Source organism: Danio aesculapii, chromosome 20 (assembly GCF_903798145.1).
Source record: "Danio aesculapii chromosome 20, fDanAes4.1, whole genome shotgun sequence".
NCBI lineage: Eukaryota > Metazoa > Chordata > Actinopteri > Cypriniformes > Danionidae > Danio > Danio aesculapii.
In genome coordinates, this window is record NC_079454.1 from 52,993,492 (window position 1) to 53,011,753 (window position 18,262).

Genomic DNA, 18,262 nt, shown 5'->3' on the forward strand with positions numbered 1-18,262 from the left:
TAATTTTGGCTGACTTTAACTGCAGTTCGGCAGTTTCACATTCACTTATGAACATTTCATTCATGCCCCTGTGACAAACTGGGGTATTAGACGCAAATAAGGAGTAAGGACTGGTGAGAGTATTATGGAATTTAATAACGCACACCAAATGGAAATGAAAAAACTTCCGCATTGCACGATGTGTGTGTGTGTGTGGTCCTTTACTGACGGAAAATACGGCGAAAAGTCCTCCATGACAGTAATAGTTTGATCGCGGTGTTTACTTCAGTAATGCCACTAATATCTGCATACTCCACATGTCTTAATTCCATTTCTGTTTAGTTCAGTTATGACTTTAGTCAGATTAAGGTCATCAAAAATCACTGTTTACATGGTGACTCTTAATCAGAGTATTGTCTTAATCATATTAAAATTGTATTAAAGTATTGTTGCCCATGTAAACATACTCAATGTTTGACTCAACCACACCGTCAGGGCTCTGCGATCTTGGCTTTGTGAAGCAGCATTTTCTGTATGTATGTACATCAAAAGCAAGTATGGCTCACGCTTATTGACAGTGGAAGATGAGTTACGGTTAGTCGTGTCAGGTATGGAAGCATATGAGTAGGGCCAGACGGAATCTGCGGATGTTTTTTGCCATTTTTGCAGAGAATTTTCGTAAAAATCTGCGGAATTATTTTGGGAGTATCATAACTAAAAACTTAATATATGAAATAAAAAACAATCTCTTTTTAACTTGTGAGGAAATCTGAGGAAAATCTGCAGAATTCTGTGGAAATCTGAGGAAAATCTGCAGAATTCTGTGGAAAATCTGCGGAATTCTGTGGAAATCTGCGAAAAATCTGCGGAATTTTGTGGAAATCTGAGGAAAATCTGCAGAATTCTGTGGAAATCTGAGGAAAATCTGCAGAATTCTGTGGAGATCTGTGGAAAATCTGTGGAATTCTGTGGAAATCTGCAGAATTCTGTGGAGATCTGTGGAAAATCTGCGGAATTCTGTGGAAATCTGAGGAAAATCTGCAGAATTCTGTGGAAATCTGAGGAAAATCTGCAGAATTCTGTGGAAAATCTGCGGAATTCTGTGGAAATCTGCGAAAAATCTGCGGAATTTTGTGGAGATCTGTGGAAAATCTGCGGAATTCTGTGGAAATCTGAGGAAAATCTGCAGAATTCTGTGGAAATCTGAGGAAAATCTGCAGAATTCTGTGGAAATCTGAGGAAAATCTGCAGAATTCTGTGGAAAATCTGCAGAATTCTGTGGAAAATCTGCAGAATTCTGTGGAAATCTGAGGAAAATCTGCAGAATTCTGTGGAAAATCTGCGGAATTCTGTGGAAATCTGCAAAAAATCTGCGGAATTTTGTGGAGATCTGTGGAAAATCTGTGGAATTCTGTAGAAATCTGCGAAAAATCTGCGGAATTCTGTGAAAATCTGCGCGATTCCGTGTGGGCCTACTTATGAGTAGCATAATTCATTTCGAAATGTAATATGCAAAATGGCAATGCAATATGTTAAATGGCACTGTATTTCTGTATTTCAATTTGCATTTTCCAAGACACGTGCAATATTTGGTGCAGAATGAAAATGAAAATTAAATCCCATCGCTTGCATTTCTCATATCAAACACGGTTTTAATATGTGTCCACATTTTAATGTTTTATAAGCTGCAAAATTAAATTGAAAATGCAATACACAAACTGAATTTAATGTGTATAAAGCACGAGCAGAAACTGTAGCAAAATGATCACTTAAATGTTATTTGTCCGAAATGCATTTACACTCACGTCTAGGAAACGCAGGATTACATTTCCAGCATAACACAGAGGGATGTGTGTAGCAAAATTCATTTAGAAATGTAATACACAAAATGATAATGCAATATGTTAAGTGGCAATGTAATTCTGTATTTCAGTTAGCATTTTCCAAGACACGTGAGTGCAATGAGAATCCATTTTCATTTAATACATCGCGACATATGAAAGCAGATGTGAAATTGAAAATGCATTCGGGCCTGGCCACGCCCACATACGGCGGCCGCTGCTGCAAGGCGGGTATTAGATTTTGTCGTCACGGCTGCAGCAAGGACTATTTGGTGAAGAAGTAAACAAGGTGAAGTCAGTTCCTCAGGTGCTTCGTGAAGCTGCACAAGCCCTTGAGCGTGAAACACTTTAGAAAACCAATCATCTCCTAGCTTAGTAAAGTTGGTTTTAGGTTTGATATTAGCCGGACATTCACGCACGCAGTTTTAGGGATCATCTGCAAATTACGTGCGTCTTAAAAGGTTGAAAACCCCTGACCTAATGGACCGTTATTTTAAAGTGTTTCCAAAAATGATTTAACCGAATGGGTTTTGTTTTGTTTTCTCAGCTGATATATTCACCTGGCGTAGTTAACCAGACAGAGCAGGCTAGTCTCCAGCAGCTGAACTACAGCCAGCGGTCCAGACACTTCCAGCAGAGGAACCTGAACAGATGAAGCAGAGAATCGGTGAATCTGTGAAGGCCACAGTAAATCAGATTACAGAGATTTCTGAAGTGCCGACGTACTCGAGCGAAGACCACGGAACCCTCGGGTACTGCAGACACAGACACACACGAACAGTCCAGCTCCTTCAGATAGGAGAAAAATCCAGCATCCGTGTCCGCTGGGAGAACTGAGCGCAAATACTGCACATCTGAAACACACACACACACACACACACTTATCAATTATGCCCCTTTTTACAAGATGTAAAAAAAGTGTGTGTGTGTGTGAGACGTTTCATCTCAAAATACCACACAGATAATGTTTTATATGTCTCTGAAACTGACCCTTTCAGGCTTTGACCCTGATTGTGGCGTTTTGGTGACTGTCGCTTTAAATTCAAATGAGATTGTGCTCTTTTTCAGAAGAGGGTGGAGCTACTAATGCCAGTGTGTCAGTTGTAAGTGCACTAGGCTTTAAGGCACATGCCAAAATATGCTGTCTAGTTAGGAAGTGTGCTACACTAGGTCTTGAGATACTTGCGCAATTAATGCTGTCTACTTTGGTTGCAAGTGCACTTGGTTTTAAGACACAAGCTAAAAGATGCTGTCTAGTTAGGGAGTGTGCTAAAGTAAGTATTGAGGTGCTTGTGAAATTAATGCTGTCTACTTTGGTTGCAAGTACACTTGGTTTTAAGACACAAGCTAAAAGATGCTGTCTAGTTAGGGAGTGTGCTAAAGTAAGTATTGAGGTGCTTGTGAAATTAATGCTGTCTACTTTGGTTGCAAGTACACTTGGTTTTAAGACACAAGCTAAAAGATGCTGTCTAGTTAGGGAGTGTGCTAAAGTAAGTATTGAGGTGCTTGTGAAATTAATGCTGTCTACTTTGGTTGCAAGTACACTTGGTTTTAAGACACAAGCTAAAAGATGCTGTCTAGTTAGAGAGTGTGCTAAAGTAGGAATTGAGGTGCTTGTGAAATTGATGCTGTCTACATTGGTTGCAAGTACACTGTTTTAAGACACGTGTCAAAAGATGCTGTATAATTAGGGAGTGTACTAACGTAGGTCATGTAGTACTTGCAGTATTAATGTTGTCTACATTGGTTGCAAGTACACTAGGTTAAGACACATGCCAAAAGATGATGTCTATTTAGGGAGTGTACTACAGTAGGTCTTGAGGTGCTTGCGCAATTAATGCTGTCTACTTTGGTTGCAAGTACACTAGGTTTTAAGACGCATGCTAAATGTTGTTGTCTAGTTAGGAAGTTTACTACTGTAGGTCTTGAGGTGCTTGCGCAATTAATGCTGACTACTTTGGTTGCAAGTACACAAGGTTTTAAGACACATGCCAAAAGGTGGTGTCTGGTTAGGGAGTGTACTACTGTAGGTCTTGGGGCGCTTGTGCAATTAATGCTGTTTACTTTGTTTGCAAGTACACTTGGTTTTGAGACGCATGCCAGAAGATGCTGTCTAGTTAGGGAGTGTGCTACAGTAGGTCTTGAGATGCTTGCGCAATTAATGCTGTCTACTTTGGTTGCAAGTAGACTAGATATTAAGACTCATGCCAAAAGATGCTGTCTAGTTAGGGAATGTGCTAAAGTAGGTATTGAGGTGCTTGCGAAATTGATGCTATCTACTTTGGTTGCAGGTACACTAGGTTTTAAGACACATTGTTTGCAAGTACACAAGGTTTTAAAACACATACCACAAGATGCTGTCTAGTTAGGAAATGTACTTATGTAGGTCATGTAGTACTTGTCTACTTTGGTTGAAAGTACACTAGGTTAAGACACATGCCAAAAGATGCTGTCTAGTTCGGGAGTGTACTACAGTAGGTCCTAAGGTGCTTGCACAATCAATGCAGTCTACTTTGGTTCCAAGTACTGTACACTAGGTTTTAAGACGCATTGGTTGCAAGTACACAAGGTTTTAAAACACATGCCACAAGATGCTGTCTAGTTAGGGAGTGTGCTACAGTAGGTCTTGAAGTGCTTGGGAAATTAATGCTGTCTACTTTGGTTGCAAGTACACTTGGTTTTAAGACATATGCCAAAAGATGCTGTCTAGTTAGGAAGTGTGCTAAACTAGGTCTTGAGATGCTTGCGGGATTAATGCTGTCTACTTTGGTTGCAAGTACACTTGGTTTTAAGACACATGCCAAAAGATGATGTCTTTTTAGGGAGTGTACTACAGTAGGTCTTGGGGTGTTTGCACAATTAATGCTGTCTACTTTGGTTACAAGTACACTAGGTTTTAAGACACATGCCAGAAAATGCTGTCTACTTAGGGAGTGTACTACAGTAGGTCTTGGGATGCTTGGAAAATTTAATGCTGTCTAATTTGGTTGCAAGTACACTAGGTTTTAAGACACATGCCAAAAGTTGTTGTCTAGTTAGGGAGTGTACAACAGTAGGTCTTGAGGTGCTTGTGCAAATAATTCTGTCTACTTTGGTTGCAAGTACACTAGGTTTTAAGACACAAGCTAAAAGATGCAGTCTAGTTAGGGAGTGTGCTAAAGTAGGTATTGAGGTGCTTGCGAAATTAATGCTGTCTACATTGGTTGCAAGTACACTAGGTTTTAAGACACATGCCAAAAGTTATTGTCTAGTTAGGGAGTGTACTACTGTAGGTCTTGAGGTGCTTGTGCAGTTAATTCTGTCTACTTTGGTTACAAGTACACTAGATTTTAAGACACAAGCTAAAAGATGCTGTCTAGTTAGGAAGTGTGCTAAAGTTGGTATTGAGGTGCTTGCGAAAATGATGCTTCCTACTTTGGTTGCAAGTACACTAGGTTTTAAGACACATGTCAAAAAATGCTGTCTAGTTAGGTAGTGTACTAACGTTGGTCTTGTAGTACTTGCACTATTAATGCTCTCTACTTTGGTTGCAAGTACACTAGGTTTTAAGACACATGCCAAAAGATGCTGTCTAGCTAGGGAGTGTACTACAGTAGGTGTTGGGGTGTTTGCGCAATTAATGCTGTCTACTTTGGTTGCAAGTACACTAGGTTTTAAGACACATGCCACAAGATGCTGTCTAGTAAGGGAGTATGCTACAGTAGGTCTTGAGATGCTTGCGCAATTAATGCTGGCTACTTTGGTTCCAAGTAGACTAGATTTGAAGACTTATGCCAAAAGATGCTGTCTAGTTAGGGAGTGTGCTGTAGTAGGTCTTGAGGTGCTTGTGCAATTAATGCTGTTTACTTTGGTTGCAAGTACACTAGGTTTTAAGACACATGTCAAAAGATGCTGTCTAGTTAGGGAGTGTACTAACGTAGGTCATGTAGTACTTGCACTATTAATGTTGTCTACTTTGGTTGCAAGTTCACTAGGTTAAGACACATGCCAAAAGATGCTATCTATTTAGGAAGTGTACTACAGTAGGTTTGAGGCACTTGCGCAATTAATGCTGTCTAACTTGGTTGCAAGTACACTAGGTTTTAAGACACATTGGTTGCAAGTACACAAGGTTTTAAAACACATGCCACAAGATGCTGTCTAGTTAGGGAGTGTGCTACAGTAGGTTTTGAGGTGCTTGTGCAACTAAATGCTGTCTACTTTGGTTGCAAGTACACTAGGCTTTAAGACACATGCCAAAAGGTGCTGTCTACTTGGGGAGTGTACTAGGTCTTATGATGCTTACAAAATTAATTATGTCTGATTAGGCTGTCATTTCACTAGACTTGAGGATATAGGCCAAAAGATGCTGTCTAGTTAGAGGATATACTAGATCTCTATATATCTGTGCAACTAATGCTGTCTACTTTGGTAAGTACACTAGGTTTTAAGTCATATGACAAAAGATGATGCCTACTTAGTCTTCTAATTAGGTTATCATTTCACTAGACTAGACATTTTATAATGCAAACGATAATGTCTAGTTAGGGAGGATATTTAGGTTTTGAACCTTACTCTTGAAAACTCAAGAAATTTTCACACATGCTATATACTTGGGCACCATACTAAGTCTCATTCTAAGTAGACACCTCACTAATTTTAAGACGCAGGTATATAGTGGGAATTTCTAAGAAAAAGAAGATTAGGTATCATAATGGGTATTGAGATGGTTGTTGCCTAAAACTAAAACTGTCTAATAAGGTTGCATAGCATCTTAGCATGCTTGAACAACTATTGTCTAGTTAGGTAATAATAGGTTTTAAGGTTCTTGCGCAACTAAAGTTTGGATTCGGTAAGTTTTAAGACGCATGCCAAAAAAGGGAGTGCACTAGATTTACAACTAATGTTGTCAGATTTGGTTTAAAGTCCACTAGGTTTTAAGACATATGGCAAAAGATGCCATCTAGTTAAGAGTGTACTAGATCTTGAGAGTCTTGCACAACTAATCTAATTAGCTTGTAATTTCACTAGAATTTAGGATAAAAGCCGAAATATTGGCTTACAGAATATTCTAGATTTTGAGAAGCTTGTGCAATTAATTCTAATAATTAGCTAGTAAATATACTAGGTCTTTAGACATGCCAAATGATGTTGTCTAATTAGGGAGAGTACAAGTAGTAAAGTCCTGTCTAATTAGGTTGTCATGTGACTAGACTTTAAGACAAAAGATGCAGTCTAGTGGAGTTGCTTGCACATTTAATAATGTCTATTAAGTTTGTCATATCACAAGACTCTTGGTCAGAAGCCAAAAGATGCTGTCTAGTTAGGGAGTATACACGGTCTTGAGGTTATTGTGCAATTAGTCTGTCATTTCACTAAACTTTAGTATATAAGCCAAAAGATGCTCTCTAGTTAGGGAGTATATAGTCTTTGGACGCTTGCACAACAAATGCTGTCTACTTAGGTTTTAAGTACACTACATTTAAGATATTTGCCACAAGACGCTGTCTAGTTAGGCAGCATTTTTAAGTTTTGAGCCCCACACCCAAAGGTTCAATGGGATTTCAGAGTTGATATGTAACCTACTTGGGCAGCATACTAATTTCTGATATGCATTCCAAATAGGCACCTCACTAGGTTTAAGAAACTAGCAGTCTATACAGTGCACATGCTCACCGTCATTTGAGAAAAAGACATTTAGGTATCACTGGGTTTGCACAACTCTTGAGGTGCTTGAACAACTATTGATGTCTAGTTAGTGATTATGGTTCTTTCACAACTAATGCTGTATAAATTAGTTGTAATTTCTGTATGTTTTAAGACGCATGCCAGAAGATGTGGTCTACTCTCGATTGGTTAAAAGTACAGTAGGTTCATTTAATGCTGTCTTCTTTAGTTGTAAGTACACTAGGTTTTAAGACATTTACTGAAAGATGCTGTCTATCCAGGGAATGTACTTGATCTTGAGATGCTTGCACAATTAATTCTGGCTAATTAGGTAGTAAGTACACTAGGTTTTAAGGCATCCCAAAAGATCCTGTCTAGTTAGGGAATATACTTGCTCTTGAAATGCATGTACAATAATTCTTTTTAATCGAGTTGTCATTTGACTACATTTTAAGACATAAGCCAAAATATGCTGTCTAGTTAGGGAAATTTTTAAGGTTTTGAAACTCACTCCCATAGGTTCAATGGGTTTTCATGCATGCTATGTACTTGCAATTAATTATTTCTAGGGTTGTCGTTTGACTACGCTTTACGACAAAAGCCAAACTATGCTGTCTAGTTAGGGAAAATAAGGTTATAAACCTCACTCCCATAGGTTCAATGGGTTTTCAGAGATGATATGTACTTGGGCAGCATACTAGCTTTTAAGATGCATTCTAAGCAGGCACCACACTAGGTTTATACTACTATACTAGTAGCCTACATAGTGCGTTTACTCACTGTCATCTGAGAAAGAGAAGTTTAGGTATCACTGGGTTTTCAGGTGTTTAAACCACGAAATCTGTCTAGTTAGATTGCATAGCATACAAGAAATTGAGATACTTGAACAACTACTGATGTCTACTTAGGGATAATAGTATGATTTAACTTTCTTGCGTAACTAATACTGTTTAACATAGTTGTAATTTCTGTGTTTTAAGACACATGCCAAAATATGCGATCTACTTTGATAGGTTAATTTGATGCTGTCTTATTTGGTTTTAAGTACACTAGGTTTTAAGACATGCCAAAGGATGCTTTATAGTTAGGGTATTGTACTAGGTATTGAAGCGCTTGCACAACTAATGCTGTCTAATTAGGTTGTTATTTGACTAGACTTATGTACAAAACCCAAAAGATGCTGTCTAGTTAGGGAGTGTATTGGGTATTGAGGTGCTTGCACAATAAATGCTGTCTACTTTGGTTGTAAGTACATTAGGTTTTAAGACACATGGCAAAAGATGTCTACCTAGGGAGTGTATTTAATCTTGAAATGCTTGCACAATTAACTCTGGCTAACTAGGTAGTTAGTATACTATGATTTAAGACATGTCAAAAGATGCTGTCTAGTTAGGTAGTATACTAGGTCTTTAGGTGCTTGTGAAACTAATGCTGGTCTACTTTGGTTTTACGTACACTAGGTTTTAAGCCATATGGGAAAAGATGCTGTCTAGTTAGGTAGTATACTAGTTTTTGAGGTGTCTGCACAACTAATGCTGTCTATTTTGTAAGTACACTAGATTGTAAGACATATGCCACAGGATGCTGTCTAATTAGGCAGCATATTTAGATTTTTGAACCTCACTCCCATAGGTTCAATGGGTTTTCATGCATGCTATGTACTTGGGAAGCATACTAAGTTTTGAGATGCATTCTAAGTAGACACCACACTAGGTTTAGGACACTAGTACACAGTGTGCATACTCACCGTTATATGAGAAAGAGAACTTTAGGTAACAAACTGGCGTTTGAGATGTTTGCACAACTAAATCTGTCTAGTAAGTTAGCATAGCATACAAGGTCTGAGGTACGTAAACAACTATTGCTGCCTAGTTAGGGATTATACTAGTTTCTTGCACAAATAATATTTAATATTTGATTATATGTTTTAAGACACATGCCAGAAGATGCTGTCTACTCTACTTTGGTTAATAGTACAGTAGCTTAAATTAATGCTGTCTACTTTGATTGTAAGTACACTAGGTTTTAAGTCATGGCAAAAGATGCTGTCTAGTTAGGGAGTTTACTACGTATTGATGCACTTGCACAACTAATGCTATCTAATTAGGTTGTCATTTCACTAGACTTTAGGACAAACGCCAAAAGATGCTGTCTAGTTAGGTAGTATACCAAGTCTTGAGGTGCTTGTGCAACAAATGCTGTCTACTTTGGTTGTAAGTACACTAGATTTTTATGCTGTCTAGTTAGGCAGCATATTTAGGTTTTAAACCTCACTCACGTAGGTTCAATCGGTTTTAGATTTGCTATGTAATTCGGCAACATACTAAGTTTTGAGATGCATTCTAAGTAGGCACCACACTAGGTTTGGTACACTAGTACACTACAGTGCGCATACTTAGCATCATCTGAGAAAGAGAAGTTTAAGTTTAGGTAGCAAACTGGATATTGAGATGTTTGCACAACTAAATCTGTCTAGTAAGTTTGTATAGCATACAAGGTCTTGAGGTGCTTGAACAACTATTGCTGCCTAGTTAGGGATTATACTAGGATTTAAGGTTCTTGCACAACTAATGTTTAACTTTGTTGTAATTTATTTATGTTTTAAGACACATGCCAGAAGATACTGTCTACTCTACTTTGGTTAATAGTACGGTAGGTTAAATTAATGCTGTCTACTTTGATTGTAAGTACACTAGGTTTTAGGTTATGCCAAAAGATGTTGTCTAATTAGGGAAGATACTACGTATTGATGCACTTGCACAACTAATGCTGTCTAATTAGGTTGTCATTTCACTAGACTAAGCCAAACCCCAAGAGATGCTGTCTGGGTATTTTCTTGGCGTGATAGAGCAACTAATGCTGTCTACTTTGTAAGTACACTAGAAGACATATGCCACAGGATGCTGTCTAAATGTTTAATGCGTTTTCAGACATGACATGTACTTGGGCAGCATACTAAGTTTTGAAATGCATTCTAAGTAGGCACCACACTAGGTTTAGGACACTAGTACACAGTGCGCATGCATACTATTGTCTGGGAAAGAAAAGTTTAGCTAACATAATGCCTATTGAGATGTTTGCACAACTAAATCTGTCTAGTAAGTTTGCATAGCATACAAGCTTTGAGGTGCGTGAACAACTATTGCTGCCTAGTTAGGGATTATACTAGGATTTCAGGTTCTTGCACAACTAATGTTTAACTTTGTTGTAATTTATTTATGTTTTAAGACACATGCCAGAACATGCTGTCTACTCTACTTTGGTTAATAGTACAGTAGGTTAAATTAATGCTGTCTACTTTAGTTGTGAGTACACTAGGTTTTAGGACATGCCAAACGATGCTGTCTAGTTAGGGAGTGTACTAGGTATTGAGATGTTTGCACAACTAATGGTAAATTAGGTTGTCATTTCACTAGACTTAAGGACAAAGCCCAAAAAATGCTGTCTAGTTAGGTAGTATACCATGTCTTGATGTGCTTGCGCAATTAATGCTGTCTTATTTGTAAGTACACTAGATTTTAAGACATATGCCACAGGGCGCTGTCTATTTAGGTTTTGAACATCACTCCCATAGGCCCCTGGGTTTTAGGCAGGCTTTGTACTTGGGCAGCATACTAAGTTTTTATATGCATTCTAAGTAGGCACCACACTAGGTTTAGGACACTAATAGCCTTCACAGTGCGCATACTCACCATCATCTGAGAAAGAGAAGTTTAGGTAACATTATTGCTATTGAGATGTTTGCACAACTAAATCTGTCTAGTAAGTTTGCATAGCATACAAGCTTTGAGGTGCGTGAACAACTATTGCTGCCTAGTTAGGGATTATACTAGGATTTCAGGTTCTTGCACAACTAATGTTTAACTTTGTTGTAATTTATTTATGTTTTAAGACACATGCCAGAACATGCTGTCTACTCTACTTTGGTTAATAGTACAGTAGGTTAAATTAATGCTGTCTACTTTGGTTGTAAGTACACTAGGTTTTAAGACATGCCAAAAGATGCTGTCTAGTTAGGGAGTGTACTAGGTATTGAGGTGCTTGCACAACAAGTGCTGTCTAATTAAGTTGTCATTTCACTAGACTTTAGGACAAACGCCAAAAGATGCTGTCTAGTTAGGTAGAATACTAAGTGTTGACGTGCTTGCGAAACTAATGCTGTCTAATTTGTAAGTACACTAGATTTTAAGACATATGCCACAGGATGCTGTCTAAATGTTCAATGGGTTTTCAGACATGCTATGTACTTGGCCAGCATACTAAGTTTTGACACGCATTCATGTCATGGACACTAGTACCCTACACAGTGCGCATACTCACCGTCATCTGAGAACGAGAAGTTTTGTAAGAACATCAGACAGTCGCTCAGACCCGCGAACAGTGAGAATCCTCCGCCGAACGGGTTGTCCCGGAAGAACAGCTCGAACACGGCGGGCTCGTTGTGTCTGCCGGCGCGCCAGTACGCGTACGCCATGGTGAACTGGTACAGATCCGTGAGTAACGGAGGCACCCGGTTAAGTACGGAGCCCGCTTCGTTTCCTTCACTTGACGCCATTTTTGAGTTCAGTTGGTCAGGTTATTATTGGTGCTGACATGCGGTTTTGGAGTTCCCTCTGCACTTTCCTCCGGTAACTCTCTCATGCTCACGTGTAACCGCTGGGGTGACCCTTTACACGGTTGCATGGTTCCTGTTAGTATTTAGTCTCCGCCCCGCTCCTCATACATTCATTCTTCAGTCAGTTTGTAAACCGACGGGGGGTTAACACTTTATGACCCTGCTGATATTATCACTGTGATATCAGCTGCTGTTCAGTGAGATTTGGGTGACACTTGTATTTACTTCATTGCTAACATGAACTAATTATAAACAGTACTTGTACAACAATTTATTATCATTGTTCAACCTTTACTAATGCATTATTAAAATGCAAATTCATCCTTGTTTACATTAGATAATGCACCGTGAGTTAACATGAGCTAACAATAAACAGCTTTATGACGTTAGCTAATATGAATAAACACGTTACTGATTGTATAGCTCATTGTTTGTTAGTAAATTAGCGAATTAACATGAACTAATACAACTTTATTGTGAAGTGTTCCCGAAATGTGTAAAATCACGAAACCTAATTCTCACATGAGGTACTATGTTTTTGTAGCATACTATACTTGAGTTACTTACCCTACTGAAAAATCCAGCTTAAACCAGCCTAGGCTGGTTTTAGAGGGGTTTTGGCCATTTCCAGGCTGGTTTCCAGCCATTTCCAGCCTGGTCCTAGCTGGTCAGGCTGGGGGATGACCAGCTAAAACCAGCTCAGCCAGCCTGGGAGCCCAGACAAAACCAGCAATGTCCAGCTTAAACCAGATGGTCAAGCTGGATTTAGATGGTTTTAGCTGGTCATATTCCAGCCTGACCAGCTAAGACCAGGCTGGAAATGGCTGGAAACCAGCCTGGAAATGGCCAAAACCCCTCTAAAACCAGGCTGGTCAACCAGCTAAAACCAGCCTAGGCTGGTTTAAGCTGGATTTTTCAGCAGGGAAACATCAGGCTAATTTTAATATGTAAAAATCCAAAACCCTTCATATTTATTGAGACACCTCAATTATATTACAACATTGATTCTGTTATATTTGTGATCGTGTTTTAAAACCTACATAAACATACTATAGTAATACTTTCTAATAAATACTATAGTGTTTTTGAGCCCTACTATAGTAAAGTACTTGAATTAATATGTTGTGGTGATACAATATTTAACACAACAACTATAGTAATATAAACAAATTACCTAATACTGTAGTTTTCTACAACTATAAGGTATATTATACTACATACACCTCAGTTTACTGTAGTAAAATATAATGTATGATACAGTATCACAGTTTTTCAGTTCACTATAATTATTACGATATTATGCTGCAGCATTCATAAACAAAGAGCGCTAATACTATAACTAATACAATATAATACACTTTACTATGGCTCAGAAAACTATTATTTACTATAAATTAATGTAGTAGTTATTTTACATGGTGGTATGCATGTTAGAATATGAATTAATTGCATATTAATAAACAGATTTAGAGATTTGAACAAAAAAATGAGAAGGGAAATGACATTTTATTGCCTAGCTAAAGTATAAGGCTGATTTTAAGTGAAGTTTCATAAACCAAATTTCGAGAGGAGCACGTGATATGATTGAGCACGTCTGGCCACTCATCTGTAATCAGTAATAATCCAATCAGAGTGATCCTAGTTTACTATAAATGGATCATTTTCTCCCTAATGTTTTATCTTCGTTTGGAAGAATCCCCCCTTCCACCCCTTCTCTCCTCCTTTCCCCCCTTTTCAAAAGGGGGAGCTCTCGAGACCTACCTGATCTCGGATCCCCTGATATGCTTATCGACCGGGCGGGAGCCCTGGGCTCAAAGATCTCCGAGCTCAGGGTTCTCTCCCGGGACAGCATGCCAAACCAGCTTTATACGCCAAGCATATCTAAGTGGGAACTCTTGAATTCATTTTTGTATGCAAAGACACAGAGAGGTCATTTATATTTGTGGATGTACTGTCCCTTTAAGATCTCGTTCTCTCATTTTGGAAACATTACAGGTATTTGACCCGTGTTAGCCTTTTCTGCTGCTGGAAGGATTGCTTCACTTTTTTGTTTTCTCACGTATTGATTATTGCACGTGTTTCCAAATCACCCCTTAACATATTACAATACCTGCAGAATTAGTTCGTCGTTAGTTATACCTGTTATGTATAGATTTCAGAGTTTTATTCCTTACTTGAACTTAGTTTGCATGATAATCTTGCTCCACAATATCTGGTCGATCTTTTAAAGCAGGGGTCACCAATCACGGTCCTGGAGGGCCGGTGTCCCTGCAGGGTTTAGCTCCAACTTGCCTCAACACACCTGCTTGATTGTTTCAAGAATACCTAGTAAGACCTTGATTAGCTTGTTCAGGTGTGTTTGATTAGGGTTGGAGCTAAAATCTGCAGGACACCGGCCCTCCTGGAACAAGTTTGGTGACCCTTGTTTTAAAGGGTTAGTTCACGCAAACATTTAATTTGTTATTAATCACTCATCCTCATGTCTTTCCAAACTCATCTTCAGAACAACTTACGCTATTTTAGATGAAATCCTGGAGCTCTCTCATCCTCCATAGACTGCAGAGCTCCCGAGATGCTCGAAGTTCAGGAAAGGAACCAAATAAATTGTCCAAACAGTATATTTGACTTCAACTGGAATCATATAAATAAAACCAAATAAAAAAGTAAATTCGCCAGGACGCACACTCATACACTACCGCCAATTTAGTTCATCGATTCCCCTATAGCGCATGTGTTTGGACTGTGGGGGAAACCGGAGCACCCGAACCCACACCAACATGGGGAGAACATGCAAACATCACACTGAAATGCCAACTGACCCAGTCGAGGCTCGAACCAGTGACCTTCTTGCTGCGAGGCCAAAGTGCTAACCACTGAGCCACCATGCCGCCCCCATACATGAACATTGTGTTGATAAAGTTACTTTGTTGTTACAATCTTAAGCCTATCTTAAAAACAAAACACACACACACACACACACAAATAACATGTCATATACTTTCACATTACCTTTCTTAAAAAGTAACGTGTAAAAACTAACCAAGATTGTACAATATTATTCTTCAAAGTATAACTTCACCCAACACACATGTATGAAGGGAGACAGAAAGAAAAGAATGGGGGGGGGGAAATTAATTTGATTACCGACACAGTAGTAGTGGGTCTTTTTCTTCTTGCCTTACTAGTAGGCCCATACGAAATCTGCACTTGCAGAATTCTGCAGACTTTTAGCCCATCATTACTTCAGTTTATTTACTTGTGTAAATTCAGTTCAATTCCCCTTTATTTGTATAGCGATTTTACTATGTAGATTGTGTCAAGGCAGCTTCACACAGATTAGAGTGAATTGAAACAGTGTAAGTTCAGTTGTCAGTGTTTAAGTTCAGTTCAGTTGTGTGTAAATTTATAATTATTCAGTTTTTAAATTAATTACCGTAATATTATTGAGTAATATGAAAATATTCACTTGATTAATTTACAATATAGTTTGTAAAGTGAAAAGCAGTTAGGAGGGGAAATTTTGGTAGCTAGCTTGAAGCCAGTGATGCTGTCGGTAAGAACAGAGGTCCAGTCTAGTCACTCCATTTAGTTGCATTTATTAGCATCAAGGATTTTGGCTCAAGGGAACAGGTATGCGCGTGTGTGTGGTTTTATGGTCAAATAGCTGCTGACTTCCAGACTCTGCTGGCATCTTTCGACCTCAAAAGAGCACCTACCTCTGCTACTCACAAATCAGGTAATCAACTAGACCTTATTTACACTCGACATTGCCTCGCTGACCAAACACTAGTAACTCCACTACAAACATCGGATCATTTCCTTCTCTCTCTCAACATCCACATTACTCCTGAGCCGCCACACACTCCTACTCTAGTTGCCTTTCGCAGAAACCTACGCTCTCTCTCACCCAACAGGCTATCCACCATTGTTTCTAACTCTCTTCCTCCATCTTCCAAACTCTCTGCACTTGATACGAACAGTGCAACTGATACACTCTGCTCCACGCTAACATCATGTCTAGACAGACTATGCCCTCTGACATCCAGACCAACCCGAGCCAGTCCTCCTGCACCCTGGCTCTCTGATGTTCTCCGTGAGCATCGCTCAAAACTTCGGGCTGCTGAGAGAAGCTGGCGAAAAACAAAAAATCCTGAACAGCTCATAACATACCAAACTCTTCTGTCTTCTTTCTCGACTGAGGTTACTTCTGCAAAGCAGACATACTTCCGTCAGAAAGTCAACAGTGCCACCAATTCTCGCTTGCTTTTTAAAACATTTTCCTCCCTCCTTCACCCTCCTCCTCCACCCGCATCCTCCACACTCACTACTGATGACTTTGCTACATTCTTTTGCACCAAAACTGCAAAAATCAGTGCTCAATTTGCTGCACCTACAACAAACACGCAAGATACACCACCAACACCACACACGCTCACCTCTTTCTCCCAGCTCTCTGAGTCTGAGGTGTCCAATCTCGTGCTATCAAGCCATGCAACCACCTGTCCGCTAGATCCCATTCCCTCTCATCTCCTGCAAGCCATTTCTCCTGCAGTCATACCAACACTGACTCACATAATTAACACATCTCTTGACTCTGGTCTATTCCCTACTTCATTTAAGCAGGCTAGGGTAACCCCTCTGCTAAAGAAACCCAACCTGGATCAAACGCTACTTGAAAACTACCGACCGGTATCCCTGCTTCCATTCATGGCCAAGATTTTGGAGAAAGTAGTGTTCAATCAAGTCCTAGACTTTCTTACTCAAAACAACCTCATGGACAACAAGCAATCTGGCTTTAGGAAAGGCCACTCAACTGAGACTGCTCTGCTCTCGGTCGTGGAGGACCTCAGACTGGCTAAAGCAGACTCTAAATCATCTGTCCTCATCTTGCTGGATTTATCAGCTGCTTTTGACACTGTAAACCACCAGATCCTGCTATCTACGCTTGAGTCACTGGGCGTCACAGGCACTGTTATTCAATGGTTCAGTTCCTACCTCTCGGACAGGTCATTCAGGGTGTCGTGGAGGGGAGAGGTGTCCAACCTACAGCATCTATACACTGGGGTACCTCAGGGCTCTGTGCTTGGACCACTTCTCTTCTCTATCTACACGGCATCTTTAGGAACAGTCATCCAGAAACATGGTTTTTCCTACCACTGCTATGCTGATGACACCCAGCTATACCTCTCTTTCCACCCTGATGATCCCTCGGTTCCAGCTCGCATTTCAGCCTGCCTGTCAGACATTTCACTCTGGATGAAAGATCATCATCTCCAGCTTAACCTCACGAAAACGGAAATGCTTGAAGTTTCTGCCAACCCGACTCTTCACCATAACTTTTCAATCCAGATGGATGGAGCAACCATCACTGCATCCAAAATGGTAAAAAGCCTTGGAGTTACGATTGATGACCAACTGAACTTCTCTGACCACATTTCTAGAACTGCCCGATCTTGCAGATTCGCACTCTACAACATCAGAAAGGTCCGACCCTTCCTATCTGAACATACAGCTCAACTCATTGTTCAAGCTCTTGTCCTCTCCAAACTGGACTATTGCAACTCTCTGCTAGCCGGGCTACCAGGTAGTTCTATCAAACCTCTTCAGCTGCTTCAGAACGCAGCAGCACGAGTGGTCTTTGATGAACCCAAAAGAGCACATGTCACTCCGCTACTCACCCGTTTGCACTGGCTTCCAGTTGCTGCCCGCATCAAATTCAAAGCTCTGATGTTTGCTTACAAAGTGACCTCTAGCTGTGCTCCTTCGTATCTGCTCTCACTTCTGCAGATATATGTGCCCTCCAGAAACTTGTGTTCTGTGAATGAACGTCGCCTCGTTGTTCCATCCCAAAGAGGGAAGAAATCACTTTCCCGAACTCTCACATTCAATCTGCCCAGTTGGTGGAATGAACTCCCTAACTACATCAGAACAGCAGAGTCACTTGCTGTCTTCAAGAAACGACTAAAAACGCAACTGTTTAGTCTCCACTTTTCCTCCTAATCTGCAACTGCCTCTCTGGCTATACCACTAACTGAGCCCTCTTTCTCTCTCTCTCTCTCTAAAAAAAAAAAAAAAAAAAAAAAAAAAAAAAAAAAAAAAAAAATTTCTACTAATGTTTTGCTTCTTAGACTTTTACACGCCTGAAACTTGCCTATAGCGCTTGTTCACTGCTGCTCTTATA

At 39.7% G+C, this 18,262-nt stretch overlaps 1 protein-coding gene across 2 annotated transcripts in view; it reads right to left on the reverse strand.

Moving 5' to 3' along the window:
• The window catches only part of naprt (nicotinate phosphoribosyltransferase), a 31,392-nt gene extending 19,227 nt beyond the window's left edge, over positions 1 to 12,165 (reverse strand). For both annotated transcript variants that reach the window (XM_056445432.1, XM_056445431.1), the window contains exons 1-3: positions 11,787 to 12,165; positions 2,547 to 2,674; positions 2,381 to 2,463 (exon numbers count right to left, since the gene is read on the reverse strand). In XM_056445432.1, coding sequence (XP_056301407.1) covers positions 2,381 to 2,463; positions 2,547 to 2,674; positions 11,787 to 12,021 — 446 coding nt within the window. In that variant the 5' untranslated portion in view covers positions 12,022 to 12,165. The remainder of the gene's footprint in view (positions 1 to 2,380; positions 2,464 to 2,546; positions 2,675 to 11,786) is intronic.
• Positions 12,166 to 18,262: the final 6,097 nt, after the last annotated feature.